The sequence below is a fragment of the Somniosus microcephalus genome, chromosome 8, assembly GCF_052327205.1.
Source record: "Somniosus microcephalus isolate GS21.2 chromosome 8, FLI_Smic_1.0, whole genome shotgun sequence".
In the NCBI taxonomy this organism is placed as follows: Eukaryota; Metazoa; Chordata; class Chondrichthyes; order Squaliformes; family Somniosidae; genus Somniosus; species Somniosus microcephalus.
Genome location: NC_140994.1, coordinates 210,916,791 through 210,943,523, shown reverse-complemented (window position 1 = coordinate 210,943,523; position 26,733 = coordinate 210,916,791). Strand labels below are relative to the sequence as shown.

The window sequence follows — 26,733 nt, the reverse complement described above, 5'->3', positions numbered from 1 at the left end:
TCTGGTTTATTTTATGTAGCTTAATGGGTTCCTTTTTTGTGTCTGTAGTTTGGGCAGAAAGTTTAAGGTACACATTTATTTGGTTATGGTCTGAGAGGGGGGATTGCTGCCTGACAGTGAATGCGTTGATATCGCAGGGGTCCAGGTCAGTGATTGTATAATCCACCACACTAGACCCTTGCATTTCTGGTATCATCCTTGTAAATCTTCTCTGCAGTGCACTGACCAATGAAGGCATCAGGGAAGAGCTAATTTTTTTCTTTTAGCTAGAGGTTCATTCCTGTGAATGACACTGGACAGGTCTGTATTAGTCGGTGTAGGGCCGCCTTTTGTTTCCCTTACTTCACTTTAGGGTGTCACGCCGGAAATGCCACGTGTACTGACTGCGCATGTGCGGGAGGTGGGCGCTCAATTTCCGCCTGGCCGAGTTTGATCTGATCGGAAGCCGAAAGCGGCGCGCGCGGCCTTTGGGGAGAAGCGTCACAATCGGACGGCGTCACCGCGAGTGCCCGAGTTACAATCGCAGGCTCGCGGCGGCGAAGCGCAGCGCGGGCCCGGCCTCAGGCTCCGAGTCCCGGCCCCAGCCCCACACACCCGGCCCAGCCTCAGGCTCCGAGTCTCGGCCCCAGGCCTCAGGCTGTCAGACCCACTCCCAGCCTCAGCACCCAGTCCCGGCCCGGGGATGTCTGGGGCCAACGCCGGCTACAACAGCCCGAACATCGGAGGAGCCGCACAGCCTTGTCTGAACGGTGAGTAAATTACAATAAAATCCGGAATAAGGAGCAGTGGAGAACCGCCAGGGGTGGTGAACCCCGGCCTGGGGTTCCCCGGGTCCTGGGGGTGAAGGAAGAATCCCCGGGTCCTGGGGGTGAAGGAAGAATCCCCGGGTCCTGGGGGTGAAGGAAGGATCCCCGGGTCCTGGGGGTGAAGGAAGGATCCCCGGGTCCTGGGGGTGAAGGAAGGATCCCCGGGTCCTGGGGGTGAAGGAAGGATCCCCGGGTCCTGGGGGTGAAGGGAGGATCCCCGGGTCCTGGGGGTGGGTAAGGGAGGGAGCGACCCCGGCCCGGGGGTTGACAGATCCTCCCCCCTCCCCCGAGTTACCCAGGGTCGCTCCCTCTCCCTAATCCCAAGCTGTTGCTGAGGGGACTGTTAGGTGAACGAGGCGGTGTTGAGCTCTGCGATAAGCTCCTCTTTCAATCATATTTCTTGGGTGCTTGTTTATATCTTGTTTGCTCCCCGACCCGTTTCAGCCGCTTTCCTATCCCGGCTCTGTAAACGTGTCAGTGAAAGGCGGTGACGCCCCGAATCCTCCCCCTCGCACAGCTACAGGGTTGCAGTCTTTCGAAACCATTCAACTTAAGCCACTAACCTCGCCGTTGCAATTCAGTGAGGAGTTGTTAATTTGTTATGTATTATTTATGTGCATTATTTAATTGTGTGCTATGATCTTTCTTACTCGTACGTTTGGTGTTAGTTTTCCCCAAGTGCTTTAGGTTGCTTTGCAAATAATGGTGTAGTAGTATCTTATTCCATCTTATTGAGCTTACTGTGGGCACTTGTATGATTACATGCAACTGTCCCAGCTTTCTCAGATGCTGTGTTGGCAGACTCGCCCAGGGAGTTCTACTCCCCAACTTGTGGGCTAACCAGTGCACTGTGGTGCTGGGTGTCAAGTGCCGTATTCTAGTTCTGCACAAACTCCAGAAGAGGGATTTTGAAGGTATTGTTGAAAGATGCGAATAGCTTCTCTCTAGGTTATTGAACATGTTGGTTGCCAATTTTAGCTTGGACAACACATTACTTTGGGACTAAACTGCGGAAAAAAGGAATAGCGGTTGCTCTCGTCTCCAACAACTGCAAAGTCCCAATTGTTTAGTTTAGAGATTTGTGCGTGGAAACCTACTAAATTGTTGCTTAGGAACCCAGCTGACCAAAGGAAAGTCCCAGATTTTGATAGACTGAGTGTACAACTATATAATTATCTGGTTTCCCTTTTACAATATTGCAAAACATGGTCGGAAAGATCAACTCTTGCATTATTCATCATCTACTTTTCGGTTAGAGCTAGTGGAGGATCACAAATTTCTTGTCCTAATACTTATTTATTCTGTGTTATTTAAAGTCATTAATGTTTTCTAAGTTAGAATCAGGGGAATTTATAATGGGGAACAAAGAAATGGCAGACCAATTAAATACATACTTTGGTTCTGTCTTCACAAAGAAGGACACAAATAACCTCCCAAAGATGTTGGGAAACATAGGGTCTAATGAGAGGGAGGAACTGAATGAAATCAGTATTTGTAGGGAAATGGTGTTAGGGAAATTGACAGGATTGAAGGCCAATAAATCCCCAGGGCCTGATAATCTACATCCTTAGGGTACTTAAGGAAGTGGCCCTAGAAATAGTAGATGCATTGCTGGTCATCTTCCAAAATTCTATAGACTCTGGAACCGTTCCCATGGATTGGAGGATAGCTAATGTAACCCCGCTATTCAAAAAAGGTGGTAGAGAGAAAACGGTAGTGGGGAAAATGCGAGACTCCATTATAAAAGATGTAATAGCAGAGCACTTGGAAAACAGTGACAGGATCGGACAAAGTCAACATGGATTTACAAAAGGTAAATCGTGCTTGACTAATCTACTGGAATTTTTTGAGGATGTAACTGGTAGAATAGATAAGGAAGAACCAGTGGATGTGGTGTATTTGGGCTTTCAGAAGGCTGTTGATAAGGTCCCGCATAAGAGATTAGCGTGTAAAGTTAAAGCACATGGGATTGGGGGCAAGGTACTGACTTGGATAGAGAACTGGTTGGCAGACAAGAAGCAAAGAGTTGGAATAAACGGGTCTTTTTCCGAGTGGCAGGCAGTGACTAGTGGGGTACCGCAGGGATCTGTCCTTGGACCCCAGCTATTCACAATATATATTAATGATCTAGACGAGGGAACTAGATGTAATATCTCCAAGTTTGCAGATGACACAAAGCTGGGTGGGCGTGTGTGCTGTGAGGAGGATGCCGAGAAACTCCAGTATGATTTGGACAGTTTGGGTGATTGGGCAGATGCAGTATAATGTGGATAAATGCGAAGTTATCCACTTTGGTGGCAAAAACAGGAAGGCAGATTATTATCTGAACGGCAATAGATTAGGAGACGGGGAAGTGCAACGAGACTTGGATGTCCTTGTACACCAGTCGCTGAAGGTAAGCATGCAGGTGCAGCAGGCGGTTAAGAAGGCAAATGGTATGTTGGCCTTCGTAGCAAGAGGATTCGAGTACAGGAACAAGGATGTCTTGCTGCAGTTGTACAGGGCCTTGATGAGACCACACCTTGAGTATTGTAGCAAAATACTGCAGATGTTGGAAATCCGAAATAACAACAGAAAATGCTGGAAAAACTCAGCAAGTCAGGCAACATCCGTGGAGAGAAATTTGAGTTGACGTTTCGGGTTTGACCCTTCTTCAAAACTGGAGAGAAAAGGAACTAGATCGAAGGCAGGGCTGCGATCGGACAAAAGAATAAAAGAACCAAAAGAAGTAAAAGAGATTAGAAGCTAGACGAGATGGTAATAGGCTGTGATTAGGTGTAAAGTGTACTGGCAGGGCAAAAGATAGCTGCCAGGTGTGAGAGAGAAACAAAAGGAAAGCGGGGGGGGGGGGGGGAAAGGAAAGGAGTGGAAAAATATAAGTGAAAATGAAATAGGGGCCGAGGTTATGATCTGAAATTGTTGAACTCGATATTGAGACCGGAAGGCTGCAGACTGCCTAATCGGAAGATGAGGTGCTGTTCCTCGAGTTTACGTTGAGCTTCCGTGGAACAGTACAAGAGGCCAAGGACGGTGAGGTCCGAGTGGGAATGGAGCGGTGAATTGAAATGACAGGCGACCGGAAGCTCGGGGTCACCCTTACGGACTGAACGGAGGTGTTCCGCAAAGCGGTCACCCAATCTGCGTTTGGTCTCCCCCATGTAGAGGAGACCGCATCGTGAGCAGCGAATACAGTATACTAGATTGCGAGAAGTACAAGTAAATCGCTGTTTCACCTGGAAGGGGTGTTTGGGGCCCTGGACAGTGGGGAGGGGGGAGGTATAGGGGCAGGTGTAGGCAGTCTGCAGCCTTCCGGTCTCAATATCGAGTTCAACAATTTCAGATCATAACCTCGGCCCCTATTTCATTTTCACTTATATTTTTCCACTCCTTTCCTTCCCCCCCCCCCGCTTTCCTTTTGTTTCTCTCGCACACCTGGCAGCTATCTTTTGCCCTGCCAGTACACTTTACACCTAATCACAGCCTATTACCATCTCGTCTAGCTTCTAATCTCTTTTACTTCTTTTGGTTCTTTTATTCTTTTGTCCGATCGCAGCCTTGCCTTCGATCTAGTTCCTTTTCTCTCCAGTTTTGAAGAAGGGTCAAACCCGAAACGTCAACTCAAATTTCTCTCCACGGATGTTGCCTGACTTGCTGAGTTTTTCCAGCATTTTCTGTTGTTATTTCCTTGAGTATTGTGTGCAGTTTTGGTCACCTTATCTGAGGAAGGATGTTCTTGCCATGGAGGGAGTGCAGCGAAGATTCACCAGGCTGATACCTGGGATGGCAGGAATGACATATGAGGAGAGATTGGGTCGATTGGGCTTATACTCGCTGGAGTTTAGAAGAATGAGAGGGGATCTCATTGAAACTTATAAAATTCTAACAGGACTAGACAGACTAGATGCAGGAAGGATGTTCCTGATGGTCGGGGAGTCCAGAACCAGGGGTCACAGTCTAAGGATAAGCGGTAAGCCATTTAGGACTGAGATGAGGAGGAATTTCTTCACCCAGAGAGAGATGAACCTGTGGAATTCTCTACCACACAAGGCAGTTGAGACCAATTCATTAAATATATTCAGGAAGGAGTTAGATATATTTCTTAAGGGTAAAGGGATCAAGGGATATGGGGAGAAAGCAGGGACAGGGTACTGAATTTGGATGATCAGCCATGATCTCATTAAATGGCGGAGCAGGCTCGAGGGGCTGAATGGCCTACTCCTGCTCCTATCTTCTGTATTTCTATGTAAATGCTATCTGTTTTGGGAGGGGAGACAGCAAGAGTGGTTATAATATGAGATGCAAGAACGGGTGTAGTTTTGCTCCAAAAATATAATAATGAGGATATTTTAGAAGATTTCTTTTTACTGATTTGGAGCATTTGTCTACTCGTCTTTTGTGGGTGGAACTGTAGGGCCTCTGAGTCAAAAGGTTGTGGATTCATGTCCTGCTCCAGAGACTTGAGCACATAATCTAGGCTGACATTTCAGTGCAGCACTCCATCATTACTGCATTGTCAACGATGCTGTTTTTTGAATAAGACATTAAACCGAGACTCCGCCTGCCCCTTTGGGTGGGTGTAAAAGATCCCATGGCGCTATTCAAAGAGGGGTTTTCCTGGTGTCTTGGCCAACATTTATCCCCCAGCAATGCACCAGAAATAGATTCTTTGGTTGCATTGTTGTCTGTGGGTCCTTGCTGTGTGCAGATTGGCTGTCGCATTTGCCTACATTACAACAGTCATGAAGTATTCTAAAATACTTCATTGCCTGCAAACCTTTTTGTCATGTCCTCAGGACATGAAAGGTTCAATGTAAATGTAAGTTCTCTTTCTCTTAATTTGTTCTTGCAATGTGGGGAACACTGCCAACGCAACTTCTTATTCCTAGTCTCTGAGGGCATTAAGCGCCAACCTTATAATGTGGGACTGGTGTTAAATGTAGACCAAACCAGGTAGGGATGACCGGTTCGCTGCCTTGAAGGACATTAGTGGACAGTTTTATTTTTTATGACAATCTGACACCTTCCATTTTTTTTTTCACCGTGAGCCCATAACTGACCAGAATTATGGAATTCGATTTCACAACTTGCCATAGATTTGAAGTCTAAACCTCTGGTTTTCTAGTCCAGCACCGTAGCCACGAAGCTACTATACCCAGTTGTCAAATGAAGGTGTGAAGAATAAGTACTTAATATGCCAGGGTTAGTTTTGCACAAGTTAATATTGAGTAAACATACATTTGGAATATGCCATTGCCAATGGATAACCAAAGTTCACATAACACTTTTTCCAATTTTCTCATCTCATCTTGAGGGTGATGACTGCCAGCATGAAAATATAGTTTTTATAGGATTTAAAAATGGTCATATTTGCAGTGGGAACAAAAGTAATTAAAAATCAAAACTTGAAATAGGAAGTTCAGAGGGATTATGCAGAGGAAGTGGGTTCATGACGTGACCATCAGTTATATCATTGCTGTTTTGATGGTGATCTGCCAGCAATATGGAGAGTGATGCCTCCAGTATTAAATGAGCACTTCATTATTATAGCGACAGGATCCGCTGCTATTTGTTAGTACTTTCAATTGATGGAATAGTAATGATCTTAGTGTCCTCAGCACCTTTGAACACCTCTGTAGTACCTTACCTAGGAAAGTAGGCTCGTGCGCTGTTTTTGCTTACTCTTGACCAAAGTGTAAACTTAAATCTTACGCCACTGGGATGAAGAAATCAATGGAAATCCTGTTTTGACTGGCATCAAGTCACAGTCATGTCGTGACGTCATAAAGCTTTTTGCTTAAAATAAAAATTTTCTGGGCAAATATCAGCTGCAAACCTTGACAGAAGATTTCCTACATAGAGGCATTTGTATAAAATAAACATTGAGACATCTGGCCAGATTTCAGTGTAGCATCTCTTAGGTGCTGACAGGAATCCTGTGGATAGACCGGTTATGGCAGCAATACTATGAGGATAAATAACTGGCAGTTATCCTGTAAGCTTCATTTGTGGAAACGTCTTCCTGTTACAGGACAGGTTGATAATGAACCTGTATTTTTCTTCTCCCATCTGACATAGATTTAATTGTTTGGGTGGGGCAGGGGAGATTAAAAAGGTTTTAAATGTAATTTTCTGATTGTCTTTATGGCTGAATTGGTTTACACCGTGAGTAACTGAACCCCACAGACAAGGAAGGTCCGAGCTTTGATCCTCAGTGTGGGCTGTTGGCTGAGTTCAGCCGTGGCACTGTTGGGGAGGGAATGTTGGTCAGAGCTGCTGCTTCTGATTGCTATCTAGTCACCTGTGCTGGAAGTGTACATGTGTGGGCAGCAGATGAGAACAGTATTGAGCTTGACTGTGATGTCCCCATGTCCAGTAGCTTGCTAATGCTCATTGTCTAGGCTTACAAATGAAGAATGGCCACTTGGGTCAGGACCAGAAGGTGAAGAATGGCCACTTGGGTCAGGACTAGAAGGTGAAGAATGGCTACTTGGGTCAGGACCAGAAGGTGAAGAATGGCCACTTGGGTCAGGACCAGAAGGTGAAGAATGGCCACTTGGGTCAGGACCAGAAGGTGAAGAATGGCTACTTGGGTCAGGACCAGAAGGTGAAGAATGGCTACTTGGGTCAGGACCAGAAGGTGAAGAATGGCTACTTGGGTCAGGACCAGAAGGTGAAGAATGGCTACTTGGGTCAGGACCAGAAGGTGAAGAATGGCCACTTGGGTCAGGACCAGAAGGTGAAGAATGGCTACTTGGGTCAGGACCAGAAGGTGAAGAATGGCCACTTGGGTCAGGACCAGAAGGTGAAGAATGGCCACTTGGGTCAGGACCAGAAGGTGAAGAATGGCTACTTGGGTCAGGACCAGAAGGTGAAGAATGGCTACTTGGGTCAGGACTAGAAGGTGACTGGGGCCTGTGTAAAATGTACCTCAGTAAAGAGTCAAACTCCTTTTGGCGAGGGGAGAAAATTGATGAATGAAAGGTGCATAAATAAAACTTCTTGCAATGTGTCCGGAAGCTCATTTGACTTAAGTTGATTCACTCAGGCCAGATAAGCATGGCATTTTCTGCACACTTCTCTGAATGGATTTGCACACCAACCTGGTTGTAAGATGATTAACTGGGGCTGGTTTGACGAACCCGAGCTTTCCCTATGTATTTAGGGGGAGGTGTTCACCATACCAGTGAATGTCCTGTCATTTTGTTTCACCTTATGATTAAATGCCACTGACTTGTTAAAGCCTCCAATACACACAGCTTGGTGCACAACACACGCTTAATCAATTCAATTCAATTCAATTCAAATCGCTTTATTGGCATGACAAGTTACATCTTATGTTGCCAAAGCATCGGAAAACATTCATGTTTGTTCACAAAAATACAGATCTATCCATACAGTGTATAAACAGATATATCCCTGAGTGTATAAATATACTTTCATATAATTTATATATACAAAGCATCTACTTCTTGCTGTGCAATTTGCTGTGATATGCAGTTCAATCAGCTCCTTGATTTGAGTAACCACTGCTGCCGTGTGGCTTTGTCTCATAGACAACTGAAAGAGGCTGTATCGGTGTCACATTTGTTTTGGGGATTTTTCTCAATTCCTGTCCCTATTGCATCTCCCTTTAACTTCTCATTGCACAACACTATCTAGGAAAGATCTGATTTCAAGCTGCAGTTTAAATCGCGATTGTTGGTTGATAAAGACTCTAAGATTACAAATAGTTTTGGAAGCTGTTTAAGATGTTATCGCAGTGTGTTTGCAAAAGTCTGAATCTCGCAAGAATTAGCTCCATTACTATTTCTGGCTTCAAGGAAAAGTGAAATGGGGACGGTCTGGTTCCAACCATAAGGATTGACACTTCTTTCTCCAACTGGGAGACTAAAGTTTAAATTTATTTCAGCTCACAGCTGCATCTTGGTGTTTCCTTAGAAGGTGGATTTTTAAAAAAAATGGGTGTCCTCTCCATCTGCAGGATTGAGAGAATAAACGTTTGCCGTATTCTCAGCTTTGCCCTGTGTCTCTGTGGGTCATCCCAAGTAGCACTGGTTGTATGCGGGAACACATGTAGTTGGATACCAGCAAAAGGTGATTGTATCGAGTTTTGCAAGAGTGCACTTGGAGAAAAATTAAACAGACTTAGAGTCATAGAGTTATACAGCACAGAAAGAGGCCCTTCGGCCCATCGTGTCTGCGCCGTCCATCAATCCCTGTCCAGTCTAATCCCATTTTCCAGCATTTGGTCCATAGCCTTGTATGCAATGGCATTTCAAGTGCTCATCCAAATGCTTCTTGAATGTTATGAGGGTTCCTGCCTCTACCACCCTTTCAGGCAGTGAGTTCCAGATTCCAACCACCCTCTGGGTGAAAAAGTTCCTCCTCAAATCCCCTCTAAACCTCCTGCCCCTTACCTTGAATCTATGCCCCCTTGTTATTGACCCCCCTACTAAGGGGAAAAGTTCCTCTTTACCCTATCTATGCCCCTCATCATTTTGTACACCTCAATCAGGTCCCCCCTCAGCCGCCTTTGCTCCAAGGAAAACAACCCCAGCCTGTCCAGCCTCTCTTCATAGCTGAGGCGCTCCATCCCAGGTAACATCCTGGTGAATCTTCTCTGCACCCTCTCCAAAGCAATCACATCCTTCCTATAGTGAGGCGACCAGAACTGCACACACTACTCCAGCTGTGGCCTCACCAGCGTTTTGTACAGCTCCATCATAACCTCCCTGCTCTTATATTCTATGCCTCGGCTAATGAAGGCAAGTATCCCATATGCCTTTTTAACCACCTTATCTACCTGTTCCGCTGCCTTCAGGGATCTATGTACATGTACACCAAGGTCCCTCTGACCCTCTGTACTTCCTAGGGTCCTACCAGACTTCTACTGCCGAGTATTTTCCCCTGCACATTGAATGAATGCATATAAAGCTGTTACATAAGAACATAAGAAATAGGAGCGGGAGTAGGCCATACGGCCCCTCGGGCCTGCTCCGCCATTCAATAAGATCATGGCTGATCTGAATCTAGACTCGCGTCCACTTCCCTGCCCTCTCCCCCATAACCCCTAATTCCCTTATCGGCTAGGAAAATGTCTATCTCCATTTTAAATTTATTTAATGTTGCAGCTTCCACAGCTCTCTGGGGTAGCAAATTCCATAGATTTACTACCCTCTGAGTGAAGAAGTTTCTCCTCATCTCAGTTTTGAAAGGGCAGCCCCTTATTCTAAGATTATGCCCCCTAGTTCTAGTCTCACCCATCAGTGGAAACATCCTCACCGCATCCACCCGATCAAGCCCCCTCACAATCTTATATGTTTCGATAAGATCACCTCTCATTCTTCTGAACTCCAATGAGTAGAGTCCCAACCTACTCGACCTTTCCTCATACGTCAACCCCCTCATCTCTGGAATAACCGAGTGAACCTTCTCTGAACCGCCTCGAGAGCAAGTATATCTTTTCTTAAATATGGAAACCAAAACTGCACGCAGTATTCCAGGTGTGGCCTCACCAATACCCTGTATAACTGCAGCAAGACTTCCCTGTTTTTATACTCCATCCCCCTTGCAATAAAAGCCAAGATTCCATTGGCCTTCCTGATCACCTGCTGCACCTGCATACTAACTTTGTGTTTCATGCACCAGGACCCCCAGATCCCTTTGTACTGTAGCACTTTGCAGTTTCTCTCCATTTAGATAATAACTTGCTCTTTGATTTTTTTCTGCCAAAGTGCATAACCTCACACTTTCCAACATTATATTGCATCTGCCAAATCTCTGCCCACTCACTTAGCCTGTCTGTCCTTTTGCAGGTTTTTTATGTCCTCCTCACTCACTGCTTTCCCTCCCATCTTTGTATCGTCGGCGAACTTGGATATGTTGCACTCGGTCCCTTCCTCCAAATCGTTAATATAGATTGTAAAGAGTTGGGGACCCAGCACTGACCCCTGCGGAACACCACTAGTTACTGATTGCCAGCCCGAGAATGAACCATTTATCCCAACTCTGGCTATCTAACAGCAAACAAAATCTTCCACCCATGCCAGTATATTACCCCCAATCCTGTGATTTTTTATCTTGATCAGTAATCTTTTGTGTGGAACCTTGTCAAATGCCTTTTGGAAGTCCAAATACACTACATCCACTGGTTCCCCTTTATCCACAGTTGTCTTGTATAAAATTTATATACACTGACTTTTCAGTTGTGATCAATGTTCTGCTGAGCTGTTAATTTACTTTAAAATCCACCTGAAACGTTATCCTCACTTTTTTTGTTAAAATTAAAATCAACATTATCCAGACTTTGCATCAAATCTTTTTTCAGCATCTTGACGCTTTCAGGTTGCAGTTTTACTGAGACAAATAAAATTCCAGAAAGAGTTTTGCCTGTTTCCTGTAGGTCTGAATTTATCTCGATCTGATTTTAAATGATGGGAATAGTGTTCTGACACTCTGCATATTATCTCTTCCCAGGTCCTGTGCCGAATCAGTTGATGAATCAACATCCTTCAGTCCTCACTGAGCATGGGTATAATGTGGTCCCACCAGCACCATATTCGCAGCAATTACCAACAAAGAACTTTCCACAGCTTTCTAGTGAACAACGTAACTACGGGTACCATCAAAATCTTCAGCCTATTGGCAATTTTCAGAGCTTTGGACAGACTGCCAGCAGACCTCCACTAAACGCTACCCCGTTACAGAAGGGGAGCTCTGCTGATGGACTGAGTGTACCTTTGGCTGCATATCCAGGATCTTACTCAAGAATGCCGCTGCCTTCTCAAAGCTCATTTGCACCTGGACCGTCCAGCAGTGTTCAGCCCGGAGCCTCAATCCTTCCACAGCCAAGCTGGCAGTATAGTCCTTCACAGCAGTCCCATCCTGTCAGCCAGCCTCTAGCAGGGATGCAAACCAATCATGTAGTTCCAGCTGCAGGAACTGGCCAGGGGCGAGTACCTTCAGAGCCCTTGCCTACCACCTATGGAAGCGCTGGTCCAAAGCCAGCGATGGGCAATCAGTATGCAAATACAGCTGGAGGACCTGTTGCACAGAACTATACAAACCAAGGTAAGCCAGGATTTATGCCTCAGTTTCCTCTAGCGATAAAGTATTGATAATATGGTTACTTATAAAGAGACGACTTGTACTAAAACCGACTAACTGTCTGTCTGTTCTTCCTGTAGGGACCATGCCACTTTCAGTAATAAATATGCCTGCATTCCTCAAATGACTACATTTACTTCATTTTGTTGTTATGTTGTGTGTCCTGATCCTGTTCGAACCAAGCTATGGGTGCCTCTCTACCTCTTTCCTCCTTTAAGACACTCCTTAAAACCTATCTCTTTGACCAAGCTTTTGCTCATCTGCATTAATATCTCCATATGTGGCTCGGTGTCAAATTTTGTTTTATAACATTCCTGTGAAGTGCCTTGGGACGTTGTACATAAATCCAAATTGTTGTTGTTGTCTTCTGATAACTGGGATTTCTCTAAAGTAAAAGACAGAACGAGATTAGTCATGTAATCACAGTAGAGTTTCTAGCTAGTGCAGCATCTAAAGTACAGAGGTGTATATTTGTGCATTAAAGTTCTCACTGTACATAGTGTTTGTAACAGGGCTGAGACAGAAACTGCAGGTGGAACACCTCAAATCTCCCTGCTGGTAAAAAGAGTAAATCCATTGGTCTCTGGTAGGAAAGCAAAATTGAACTGAATTGAGGATTGTTCAGTGGGATGGATTCATTATTGAAGATGACATAAAGTTGAAATGGGACCAACCAGTGAACGAGAAATGGAAAAGAAAATACAAGGATGGTACCAGAATGGAGAGGCTGTACCTATCGGGAATGATTGGACAGACTGGGTCTCTTCTCTATAAAAGAGAAAACTGAGCGTGACCTGATGGAGCTCTAAGATTATGAAAGGGTTTGATCGGGTAGACGAAGAGAAGATGTTTCCACTTGTGGGAGAGACCAGAACTAGGGGCCATAAATATAAGACAGTCACTAATAAATCCAACATGGAATTCCGGAGAAACTTCTTCCCAGAGAGCGGTTAGAATGTGGAATTTGCTGCCACGCGGAGTAGTTAAGGAGACCACACAGATGCATTCACGGGGAAGCTAGATAAACACATTAGGTAGAAAGGAATAGAAGGATATGTTGATAGGGTGAGATGAAGAGGGTGGGAGGAGACTTGTGTGGAGCATAAACACAAACCTAGATGTGTTGGGCTGAATGGCCTGTTTCTGTGCTGGAAATACTGGACATTGGAGCTCGTTCTCTCTCCACACACTTCTGGTGGAAGTGGGCTGTCTGTACCTGTGCCAGCGATGTTGGTCTGTTTCTTTTTTTAAGCTGGACCTATTGTGCATTTCAAGCATTTTCCATTTCAGACATTCTGCCTCTTTTTTTAATGTATTCCTCAATTTCTCCATTTTCTTGCCTTTTTTCTCCTGTAGGCTTTTCCTGTGACCTTTCACCATCTAAGGTGGTTGGACCTTTTGTGTAATGTCTTTTCATTACCTCACTTAGATGACCTTTTGTATAATTTAACAGTTTGCTGCTTTTCTATTAAAGTCTGTAGGTTATTCAACCAATTGACTTCCTCCTTTGATTGGAATGTCTGGTTCTTTTTCCCAATCCCATTAAAATATTTGCTTATCTTTCAGTTTTTAGCTCTGGCGAAGAGTTATACCCGATAGGTTAATCTGTCTTTTTTCTTCACCGATGCTGATGGACATGCTGTATATTTCCAGCATTTGTAGTTTTGTTTCTTTTAGTCCCCAAGGTTGTGCCTATCTGGGGGCATACTGTGTGCTACAAGCCTAATATCTTGGATTCTGTGGTCTATATTTTTTGACTTGCTAACATTTAGCTCTGTTCTTTTATACTACAGTAATGAGTATTTTCTGAAATGGTGGATCCATTTTCCTTTGTGTAGCTGACATTTTGGAAGATTAGACACTGGTGCCTGCAAGTGTCCATATTGTAAGGTGTCCCCACACCCGGTATTAGAAAATGACAGCTTTACCACATACAAGCTGAGTTAACATTTTTGCTTAGAGGGATTTTAATTTTTAAATATTATGGTCTGTGCTTTCGGAGAGCAGATCAGTTTAGGTTTTTTTTTAAATCAATGTGTTACTATGTCTTTGCAAATGATTTAAACAAGATCTGGCCATGGTGCCTCAAGGGTTTTTTAATAGTGCTGTATAGCTCACAAGCAGTTACTGATTGTTGCATGCCTTTAGAAAATGGGTCTGTTTGAGAAATTAAAGGTTACACAATGAAGGTTTCTGCAAGGTACAGACATAAAGCATAGCTGACGAGACTGAAACTTCTAGTGAGTACTTATTAAAAAGCAGAAGTTTAAAGGAATTGAAACATTTAAAAAAAGCTGACTGGCTGGTTCATATCTTGCATTGCGTGGCCTATAACTTTGTTACAGTGTAGTATTGTGCTGTAGAGCACACAGACTTGCTTACTCATGGAAGGTGAATTGTTGGATCTCTGTTTCTATGACGAGCGGGAGTGAAAGGTTGTTATGTTGGAGGTGAACATTGACCCTAGTTCTGTTGAACATTAGGCAACCAACTTAGCCTGGAATGTTCTTTGTACAAAGTCTTTTCACAATACTCCATTAACGAGTGAATGTTGAACTGAATTGAGAGTGCCCTTTGGCTTAACTATTTCGGCAATTTTAATTGTTGCTAGCTGAAAAAGTACATAAGTGCACACCTGCCCTCTTCATACTGTATCCATGTTTCAAAAATGACACTTGCATTTTTTACTCTTGTCCTTGGACTATAATGCCATAGTGCCATTTCAAATGGGAGCATACCGTTGGACATCTGTGCATGTACGCTCTGATCTTTGAATGGTAACTCTTCATGTTTACGGGAAATGATTTGTATTGCTTTAGTGTATGGTGATTCTGGGCAAGTGTGGCGTGAGTTTGAAGTGGTATGGTGAAAGAGGGTAATCGGTAGGCTGTTTGGAATCACCCCTCCCTGGGGACTGATTGAGTGCCACTGACAGAAACCTAACTACAGCTGACCATGCAGACTTTAGTGAAGTTAGCGAGTGCAGCTCTGAATCTGAGGTACTAATGCCTGGACACAGCTTAGAGCCAAGAGCCCAAACTCTGATTTAGCAGAAGCCCTTGAATTGATCTTGTGGGATGAGGGCTAAAGCCCTATAAAAGCACTTTTATATTGAGGCTCATTTAGTTTGGATCCATGTGCCAAATCCCTGCTTTTACTTTGCTACAACTAGATTCTTTATCCGGGGAACAGTTGGAGACCCACATAAATGTGGGTAGTGGTGCTATGCCTTCTAATTGGTGCAGTGAGCAAGTTTTGGATTCTTTCAAAATCCATGTCCAGACATTTATGGATATGGATAACAAGAAACCTTTACACAGTTCCTTGGGCATTCCATTAGCTACATAGAAACATCTATTCATGCATATCAGTACTCCTTGTATCAAAACGGAATACAATAGAGCGTACACGTTCTGTAGCTTCTTTCATGAGATTGAAACTTGTTTGCATAACTTATCAGCAAGAGAGTTACAAATAGCTGGTTCAGATTTGTATGTCTCTTAGATGCTCGTATCTTCCATGTTGATTAAGTCCCTCTGTGGTTTCATCTTTTGGTATGACTTTTGACATAAATTCCTGTAATTTATGACGGTTCAAAATAGATTAGATAATGTTTAGATGTTTAATGTTTGCATTCACACCTAGAAGACAAAGTGCTCTCTCTAGTATTATACATGCTACATTTTAAGTATCGGAATTACTTTTCCTGTACATAAAATGTTCAAGAAACAGTGCACGTAGTACGTGAACAAATATCCTGTTAAATAATTTAAATCTTAATTATGCAGGTGGAGGGGTCCCTGTCAGCTGCGGATTTTATTCAATTTCTCCACCTGGCTACAGTCACTGGTGAACGTAATGCTCATCAGATGTGGGAGCTTGATGATCTCTCTCCTCTTCTCGGCACCCTTCCTCCTGGGTTGGGAACATTTGAAGCACTTTTCTTTCCATCACATCTGAGGCTGGCTAATTCACTCTACTCTAGAGAGTGAAGCCAAGGTTTTCCTGGTCTACAATAGCAAAAATACTGTGGATGCTGGAAATCTGAAATAACAACAGAAACTGCTGGAAACACTCAGCAGGTCAGGCAGCATCGAGGAGAGAGAAACAGTCAACGTTTTGAGCCGGGGACCCTTCGTCAGAACTGGAAAAGATTAGGGAGGTGAGATTTTTAAGCAGGGGCAGGGAGGAGGGGAGGGAAGAACAAAGGGAAGGTCTGTGATAGGATGGAAGGCAGGAGAGATTGTCTGACAAAAGCGAATACAGTATACTAAATTGTAAGAAATACCTTTTACCTCCTCTTCCCACCGTCCAGGGCCCCAAACGCTCCTTCCAAGTGAAGCAGCGATTTACTTGTACTTCTTACAGTTTAGTATGCTGTATTCGCTGCTCACGATGTGGTCTCCTCTACATTGGGGAGATCAAACGCAGATTGGGTGACCGCTTTGCGGAACACCTCCGTTCAGTCCGCAAGCGTGGCCCCGAGCTTCCGGTGTCCTGTCACTTTTTAATTCCCCGCTCCACTCCCACTCTGACCTCACCGTCCTCGGCCTCTTACATTGTTCCAATGAAGCTCAACGTAAGCTCGAGGAACAGCACCTCATCCTTCGATTAGGCACTTTACAGCCCTCTGGACTTAACATCGAGTTCAACAATTTCAGACTATAAATTGGCCCCTGTATTTCTTTATATTTTTTCTCTCTTGTTTCCTCACATGGTAGCTGTTAAAGTTGCTGCCATTGCCATTCACACCTCATCGAGAGTCATCTTTTGTTTAACTTGTCCCATTACCTCTCCTTTTGCCTTGCACGATCACAGAAATCACAGAAACCCCACAGTGCAGATAGAGGCCATTTCGGCCCATCGAGCCTGCACCGACACATATCCCACCCTATCCCCGTAACCCCACGTATTTAATCCCCCTAACACTAAGGGTCAATTTATCATAGCCAATCAACCTAACCCGCACATCTTTGGACTTGTCCCTCTCTCCTGCCTCCCATCCTATCACAGACCTTCCCTTTGTTCTTCCCTCCATTCCTCCCTGCCCCTGCTTAAAAATCTCTCTTCCCTAACCTTTTCCAGTTCTGATGAAGGGTTTGACCCGAAACGTTGACCCTGTTTCTCTCTCCTCGATGCTGCCTGACCTGCTGAGTGTTTCCAGCACTCTGTTTTCCTGGTCTATATGGCTCAGCATTGCACGACATGCTGCATTTACCCATCTAACATTTGGGTGTAGCCCTACGACAGTATGCTTTAACGTGGTCCTGCCTGTAGAGAACTTGAGGCATCAGGCTAGGGCATGTCTGACCTAGAAGTGACATTGGATTGCCCAATTAGAGTACATTATTCCCCATCATGGCCATTTCTCATCTGGATCACAAAGGCACTTTAAATCATTGCTTGTACATTGATTTATATCACTGGACTGTGTGGTACCCATCCCAGTACAAGTGAGCTCCTGGGGAGGAAAACCAAAAATAAACCTGTGGTACTTGCTGCTTCTTAAAGATGAGCAGTTACAGATTCAAATACCACGTCTTTATCCCCTTGTGTTTAGTTAAAGAAGTTATGAAGCTGGCCTAGAACAAAAATGAAGCCGTGATTCGAGTATATGATGCACGTAATCCCTAACTTAAAAAATATAGAAAGCCATTTGGAGAAATTCTGTGTCTGAATAGAGCATTCAAGTTTGCTTCCTTTGAAACAAATCTACAATAAGCTGAATGGTGTTGAGTTGAGTGGTTTTCATATAGGTGTGTAAATGGTATGTGACCCTGAAACTGCTTATCTTGCCTAAGCAGCTAAATCTCAGACTATAGCAGGTGCAGATTTTCCTTTGTTTTTGCTTCTCTTCCTCTGTTCTGGACAGTGACTTGTGCTAGGGTATGGTTCCACAGGTAGCAGAAGCTCTGGCACATCACCATCATCGTGTTCCTCACATGAGATCAAAGTATGAAGGCTGGCAGATAAATCAAAGCAGTACTCCAGAGTGTGATCTGGTCATCCTTGATGACGATACTGCACTTTTTCCAGAAGAATATGCTGGGTAACGATCAGGAGTGGGCAAGAAGGCATCAAATCTCGGACCATCCTGATTATGTATAGGCAGGCTGTACCTTTGCTGAATGAGCTATTGGGATAGCTGACCATTTAAGTCATCCTCTGGTAACTTAGCCTAGATCTTGGGCTTTGAATCCTTGGCAAGTCTGGAAGGAGGTATGTTAACCATGCTGAGATCAATAGGATGTGTTTTTAAACTGAAAACATTAGAAATGGTGATAATTACTGTTTTGCTAAATATATTGATTAAATATTGGCCCAGATGTTCTGATCACAGGCCTCCTGCGGGCGGAGGGCTGCGATCTGGAAAACTCTGCGCCCTGACCTGAGGGCTCCCGGGAGGCGCACAGTTCCGTTGCTGGGCCTCTCCAAACTGCCGGTGCGCAGGGCCCACGTAACCCAGAGGTGCAGGTAGTTCGCAGCATCCCTGGGATCACGTGGGCCCTGGGGAGCCAATCACAGAAGGGAATCTCCCTTCATACACTTGACAGGAAGACCTGTCAAATATATGATTGGAGATCACCCCTGAAACATAGTAAAACTTACAAATACATTAAAAAAAAAATCACATTTTTACTAGGCGCAAGAATTGTAAGTGTTTTCTGCAGGCAGAGGGTCTCCAAAAAGCGGAACTCTCCGCCCGCAGAGGCCCTGCTCCACGGCAGCCGGAGGATCCGTCGAGAGCTTTCTTGACAGATCGGAAATGCCGGTTTCCAGCGCATGCGCAGTGCATACCTGAAACCGGCATTTCCAATGTCCCTACGGGTGGGTACACAGCACGTACACTCCCGTAGGGACTGGATTATCCGGCCCAATATGTATAAATAAATAACAAATATTTTATTGTGTATTCTGGTAGAGATCAAACAAAGTTATTGAAGATGTATAGATTGTGCAGTGAGGTGGTTCTGCTGGTATCTTTTTAAGCCACTTGCTAAAAGTTGGTTGATCTAGTAATTGTTGATTAAGAAGAGTGATTGCTGTAAACAGGCAGTGAGTTTTTGGTGTTGCAAGCATCCCACCTGGCAGACCAAAAAGGTGATCCATGCCATCAGCAAACGAGGGCTCTTGGGGAGTGGCGACTCGAAATTGAAGTGTAGCTTCTGGGCATAGTTGGTAAAGTTTGAGGGGAAGGTCCTGGGTGTTGGCGAGACTTGGGAGAAATGGACAATATTATAGGAAACTTTGGTTTATCCGGAGGTTAACTGTCCGGAATGCTCGATCTACCGGCAAAATTCAGGAGTCGGTTCAGTAAGTTTTTTTTCTTTTCGTTGCTTTTTTTTCACCAGTCAGGCTCTGCAAGGTCTAGCTAAAGCTGCTGCTTAGCTACAGAGATGCTTGCAAGCTACGGCCGACTGTTTAGAAGCTGTTGCTAAGCAACAGGGTTTGTTGCTAGATACGGAGCTCAAAAGCTCCGTATGTTTTAACATTAGCGCTGGTTTGTCCGGCAGTTTTGATGGGACGGCAACAGCTCGGTGCCGGATATCACAAAGTTTCCTGTGGCAAAGTGAGCAGACTTGTGTCCAACAGCTATAAGCAATGGCTCTTCCTACATACATGCATGATTGTTGCCAGAAAAATATTTGTTTCCCTGTGTTAACCTTCCGTCTGCAGTTTCAGCTAACTCTGTACTTCAATACTGTATTTTTGAAACCTGAATGTCCAGGAAATGTAGCTTGTTTTAACTTGCCTTTTGTTTTATTGTCTAATAAAGATGGCTGCCAAGAGAAAACACTTGAAACTGAAAGTACTCCAAAGATATCTGATAGTTTTTATTTAACTAGATCCAAATCATTGCCAAATATGAACCTTTTCTCAATTTTCTTCCCCTTTCCTGAAAGCAGTGGCTCATGCTGAGGTACACACGGACAGGGAGCCATTCTTCAGGTGTAAGCCTAGACAGTGAGTATTGGCGAGCTAATTGATAGGGGGGCGGTGCACTGCACCTGAGCTGGAACCTCTCCTTTCTCAAAAGTGATTCAGTAGGAGTCATTGGATAGTGACCCTGAGTGAGAATTCTGGCTTTCTTGCCTCCCTTTATCCCCCGCCAGAAGCCCAGAGACAGCTGAGGCCATTATAGTGCACCCACTATTGTAGTCACACCTGAGATCCTTCAACTCAACAGACCAGCGAATGAGCCTGGGAACTTTGTTGGTCTATTGCGACTTGGCTTTTGTAAGAGAGTTGAACAATAGTGAATTAGATGCAAAAGCATGGAAATGAGACGCAATGATTTATCAAAATTGAACTACTTTTGAAGGAAACTTATTAGACAATTAATTCCTTATTCTTCAAGCTAATTTTTCCACTTCTGGTTTTAGTTGAAGCAATAAAGCTGTAAGTCTCTATGGAAAATAAATGCTTTGAGTTTGTGCCGATTTCAGCTTTTTGAAAATAATTTGCTTCAACTAACTGCATCCTTGAGACAGCAATATCCGAAATTAGCAATCCATATGTGTGTCTTGTTGGAAATTGGTGCTTAATGGTTAAATATATAAATTGCAGTCACTTGTTTCTCCATAATTTCTAATATGTTCATCTCTGGGGAGACTTTGGTATTGTCACAGAGCTTTGTTTTCATCAGGCTGGGAACAGAATTTTTATACAGGTTTTAAAAAGCACTAAGACAAAAGATGGTTAAAATGCTAAGTAAAGGTGTCAAAATTGTTTCCTCAAAGACCAAACAATAAGCAGTTTGTTAGCCTGTCTTTGTAGTCAATAAACAGCTCGCACCCATTTTGTTGGGAGATCCATGGTCCTGGGTTGTTTGTCATAGGTCTCCCCTTGGGCTGTAATCACGGAGATAAAAAACACACAAACACTCGGACTTTTTTTTTTAAAACAGAAAGCTGTGAGGGGGCAAGCCTTCATCAGATTCAGAAAGTTAGAAGCAAAGTTTAACCAGAAAAGAGTGATGTGGAGAAGTGTACAGTATTTATTATTGCGTGAAAGAAAGTTGTACTGATTGAATTATGAGCCTGATAACTGTTGCTCTGCATGTTCACTTGATGTGAAATAAAGCAGCTTAATAGTTCATATTTGCCAATGTCCTATCAAATGTTTTCTCTTGTTCAGCTTCAGAAAGATTGTTGAGGTACGCAATAGGCCATGTGCTAAAGCCACAATATCTGATTTAGACCACAGGGGGGTGCTGTTGTTGCACCTGTGGGTTGCACAATGATGTACTGTAGTTAGATATTGGGCAGTACGGGCACAATCCTAATGCAAGACGCTCCGAACGCTTCGAGTCAGTAGCACCACTGTACTTGAGAGAATGTCAACATTGATTTAAGTGCACATGTTTTAGACTGACATTTGGGTACATGGAATCCTTAAACAAATTTTTCTGTGCCAATGCTGTTACAATCTCTGATACTGTCTCATAGCTTGGATTAAGGATCTTTGGAACACAATTTTCATCTTCTAGTGTTATGTAAATTGAGATTATGTATGAAAGCTAGTGGATCTCTCCCAGTATTACACATGGGTTGAGGAGGAAGTTAGGCTGGATTTGGGTGAATTGGGGCTGAGTGGAGATCACTGGAAGCTGAGGACAAAGGGTGGGGGGGGGGGTGGTGAAGGGAGGGTGCTAGTTTAAGGATTGAGGTGTGCAGATAGTGGCGCTGATGCTGGGGTGGCAGGTACAAAAAGTTTTTCCAAGAACAGTCCTGCCAATATATTTGATGGAAAGTATTTCCTTCAGTAAATAGATATGAAAACATTTGACACAGAAGAAATAAATAAATCTATCACTCACCACAGAGACAAAATGTTTCATAAGAGATGGTTGCCTGGTAGCAGCTGTATATTTTACTGCCTTCTATCACAACAGAATATATTTTGCTGTACTTGGAATAACGAAGCTTAACTGACTAGAATTTGCTTTGATTTTATTCAGACTTTTTGGAGCTGTCTAGTGTGCCCTGGAGAATGTAAAAGTGCTCCCCAGGTTTTTTGAACATGCATGAAAAGTGTTTTTCTCAGTTGGACATGAACTCTAGTGGGTAATATCAGCGGATGGAAATACTGATATTGGCATCACAAGCACGGCTATGATGAGATATCCAGGTGGTGGAGCGAAGAGGTATGGGATGTTTTGCAAAAATAGACCATTCATCTTGAAGGTTACACCTTTTGCAACTCACCTCATTTGATTTTTATAGTAAATTGGAAAGCCCATGACTATTAACTTTTAAGTGGCCTGTTGAAAACAATAAATTTGATTATCTGACTGGCTTTCTCTTATTCCATAATCAACTTATATTTAAGAACAATTTTCAGTGCAACCTCCATTATGGGCACGTGATTGTAATGGGCACTATTTTGTGTTGTCGCTCTGTCCAGTAATATACAGTACTGTAGTGCCAGCTACAGTGTAGTGTGTATTTCTGGCTGCACATTTACTGTATCTAAATGCATGTTTCATTAGAAATGTTTTCAGTTTTTTATTCCATTATTTATATACTGAGCTTGTTATAGGTATTCTTTAAAATTCCACTCTTGTTCTACAACATTTTATAGTGTAATACATTTCAAGTAATGTAAAATAGAATATAAGCTTGTATGTGTAACTAAAAGTTCTGAGTTAATTAATTATTTAAATGTTTCTGTAGGATCAAGTTGTCCACCAGTCAGCCAGCCATTACATCAGATGTATCAGCCTGGCAGGACACCCTTGGGTCCCCCACCATCGAGTGGAGGTCCTCCTTTGATTAGACCAACTCATCCTCTGGTAACCACTAATCATGATGCATCACTGGCTCAAAACCTTTCAAGAGACTCTGAAGGTAACACTTCCAAGGGACAGAATCCTTAATTTTCATTTAAAACGTGCCATATTGGTACATGTGGACATCAGGGAGCACGTGCTAACTGATGCACGAACCTATGTAGAGCCTAAATGCGACACAACTATAAATAGGTGCAAGTGCTGTTCACATTACCCAGGTATCTCCGACCAGGAAACATTTAATACTTCAACATGTTAAGTGGCACATTTGTGCCCCATTTTGAAAATAGTTCTGAATGATTTATTTCTAGTTTGAATAGAGTGCAAGGTTTTGTAGGAGTTATTTGTTTAAGATCTTTTTTATACTCCTTGGAGAAGCTATTCATACAGCAAGTAGTAGATAACTTTACCAAATGTTAGATTTTAGAATACTATTCTATGGAAAAGCAAGGATTATATATTTTTGTATTTTAGCAAATCTCCTGTTGTGCTGCTCATGGTGAATCAGAGGATGTGCCATAAGAACATAAGAACATAAGAAATAGGAGCAGGAGTAGGCCATACGGCCCCTCGGGCCTACTCCGCCATTCAATAGGATCATGGCTGATCTGAATCTAGACTCACGTCCACTTCCCTGCCCTCTCCCCGTAACCCCTAATTCCCTTATCTGCTAGGAAAATGTCTATCTCCATTTTAAATTTATTTAATGTTGCAGCTTCCACAGCTCTCTGGGGTAGCAAATTCCATAGATTTACTACCCTCTGAGTGAAGAAGTTTCTCCTCATCTCAGTTTTGAAAGGGCAGCCCCTTATTCTAAGATTATGCCCCCTAGTTCTACCATCAGTGGAAACATCCTCACCGCATCCACCCGATCAAGCCCCCTCACAATCTTATATGTTTCGATAAGATCGCCTCTCATTCTTCTGAACTCCAACCTACTCGACCTTTCCTCATACGTCAACCCCCTCATCTCCGGAATCAACCGAGTGAACCTTCTCTGAACCGCCTCGAGAGCAAGTATATCTTTTCTTAAATATGGAAACCAAAACTGCACGCAGTATTCCAGGTGTGGCCTCGCCAATACCCTGTATAACTGCAGCAAGCCTTCCCTGTTTTTATACTCCATCCCCCTTGCAAGAAAAGCCAAGATTCCATTGGCCTTCCTGATCACCTGCTGCACTTTTTGTGTTTCATGTACCAGGACCCCCAGATCCCTTTGTACTGTAGCACTTTGCAGTTTCTCTCCATTTAGATAATAACTTGCTCTTTGATTTTTTCTGCCAAATTGCATATCCTCACACTTTCCAACATTATATTGCATCTGCCAAATCTCTGCCCACTCACTTAGCCTGTCTGTCCTTTTGCAGGTTTTTTATGTCCTCCTCACTCTGCTTTCCCTCCCATCTTTGTATCATCGGCAAACTTGGATATGTTGCACTCGGTCCCTTCCTCCAAATCGTTAATATATATTGTAAAGAGTTGGGGTCCCAGCACTGACCCCTGCGGAACACCACTAGTTACTGATTGTCAGCCCGAGAGCGAACCATTTATCCCAACTCTTTGTTTTCTGTTAGATAGCCAATCTTCCACCCATGCCAGTATATTACCCCCAATCCTGTGATTTTTTATCTTGATCAGTAATCTTTTGTGTGGAACCTTGTCAAATGCCTTTTGGAAGTTGAAATACACTACACCCACTGGTTCCCCTTTATCCACCCTGTATGTTACATCCTCAAAGAATTCGAGCAAATTTGTCAAACATGACTTCCCCTTTGTAAAACTATGCTGACTCTGTCCTATTAAATTATGTTTATCCAGATGCTCTGTTACTGTTTCCTTAATAATGGACTCCAACATTTTGCCAACCACAGATGTTAGGCTAACTGGTCTATAGTTTCCAGCTTTTTGTCTACTTCCCTTCTTAAATAAGGGTGTTACATCAGCAGTTTTCCAATCTGCCAGGACCTTTCCTGAGTCCAGGGAGTTCTGGAAAATGATCACCAATGCATCCACAATCCCGACCGCCACTTCTCTCAAGACCCTAGGATGTAGGCCATCAGGTCCGGGGGATTTATCCGCCTTAAGTCCCATTATTTTACTGAGTACCATCTCCTTAGTGATTTTAATCGTGTTTAGCTCCTCCCCCCCCCCCCCCCCCCCCCCCCATTGCCCCCTGTTTGTCCAGTGTTGGGATATTTTTAGTGTCCTCTACTGTAAAGACTGGTACAAAATATTTGTTCCGCGTCTTTGCCATCTCCATGTTCCCCACCACTAGTTTCCCGGTCTCATCCTCTAAGGGACCAACGTTCACTTTAGCCACCCTTTTTCTTTTTATATAGCTGTAGAAACTCTTGCTATCTGTTTTTATATTTTTTGCTAGTTTACTTTCATAATCTATCTTCCCTTTCTTAATTAATCTTTTAGTTATTGTTTGCTGGCTTTTAAATGCTTCCCAATCTTCTATCCTCCCACTAGATTTGGCTACTTTATATGCCCTTGTTTTCAGTCGAATACTATCCTTTATTACTTTACTAAGCCATGGATGGCTGTCTTTTCTTTTACTCCCCTTTTTCCTCAGTGGAATATATTTATCTTGAAAGATGTGAAATATCTCCTTGAATGTAGACCACTGCTCTTGTACCGTCTTACACTTTAACCTGTTTTCCCAGTCCACTTTAGTCAATTCTACTCTCATACCTTCATAGTCTCCTTTTATTTAAGCTTAGTACGCTGGTTTGAGATCCAACTCTCTCACTCTCAAACTGAATTTGGAATTCAACCATATTATTTTAAACTGAAAGCAACATTATACTATGTAAAACATGCATTAGACTGCCAAGCATTGGTTTGTGTCCCGAAAGGGTTCCAAAATCTAATTGATGTAAGTAAACACTGGGTGAATTAATTCAAAGGTTAACCTGGGTAGCTATAGAAGATTTTTTTCTAGCCTTGTGATGCATGAGCTAAAATCTCAAAATGGATGACTGAATGCTCTGGAGCTGCTTAATGGTGCAGTGTAGTCCTTTTGCAGATTAGATTCAGGGAATTGGAGGCAGAAAGCGGGATATTATGTACTGTCAGTGATTTTTTTAAACAGCAAAAATTAATTCTGGTAATTCATGTGGCCTGTTTAGGATACACAAAATTTCATCAAAATAACCCATGCTATGAAGTAGTTTGAGTCTTTGTGTGCTGCTCAGTCTAGAATATCTGCCCGTGCTAACATTCCAACTGTGATGGTACTTGGGCAGTGAACTGCTGATTTATAAGGTAAATTGCCCCGCATAGTATGTTGAAGCAGGGCTGGGATAACTGCTGAAGGATTTCCATGGCACAAGTTTTAACATACCTTGCTAGCTGGTAATGTAGGTCCTTGTGACTATAGTCTAGTGGTGGTATAAAGCACAGTGAATTGAATAAGATGAAATGTATATGTTTAAATTAAAGTTGTATGTACATTTCACTCAACATACAGGAAACTTTCGATTAACCGGCCACTAAATAACCGGAACGCTCTATCCACTGGCAAAATTCAGGAGTCGGTTCAGATAACTTTTTTTACTTTTAGTTACTTTTTTAATTGATTTGTTGCTGTGCAAGGGTGTAGCTGAAGCTGTTGCTAAGCTACAGAGACGCTTGCAACTTGTGCCGATTGTTCTGAAGCAACAGGGTTTGTTGCTTTATACGGAGCTCTGAGCTCCGTATCTTTTACTATAGCGTTCGGTTATCCGGCATTGTTGTTGGACTGGCACCAGGTCGGTCCCGTCCGTGCCGGATACCAGAAAGTTTCCTGTATTCAGTTGGGACAAGCTGGTTTAGACTTCTAGGGTGTGAAACTAATAGAACTTTCAAGCCCTGGCTGTGACTAAAGTAGTCTGTGACTAATCAGTGTTCTATTAATTGGAAATCGGAATTTGATTACAGTATGTAGGGAGGGATAGTGTATTCTTCAATGGCAACATTTCTGTTCAAAGAAGAATTTATTTTCAGTGGGAGTCCTGTCTTGATGGCTTAATTTTATATGGAAAT

The 26,733-nt window shown here is 43.3% G+C and overlaps 1 protein-coding gene across 1 annotated transcript in view; it reads left to right on the top strand.

Annotated features, from left to right (window-relative positions):
- Positions 1-433: 433 nt before the first annotated feature.
- Positions 434-26,733, top strand: part of sec24a (SEC24 homolog A, COPII coat complex component) — a 67,343-nt gene continuing 41,043 nt past the window's right edge. Inside the window, exons 1-3 of the mRNA XM_085995665.1 lie at positions 434-749; positions 11,283-11,876; positions 22,589-22,762. Coding sequence (XP_085851791.1) covers positions 683-749; positions 11,283-11,876; positions 22,589-22,762 — 835 coding nt within the window. The 5' untranslated portion in view covers positions 434-682. The remainder of the gene's footprint in view (positions 750-11,282; positions 11,877-22,588; positions 22,763-26,733) is intronic.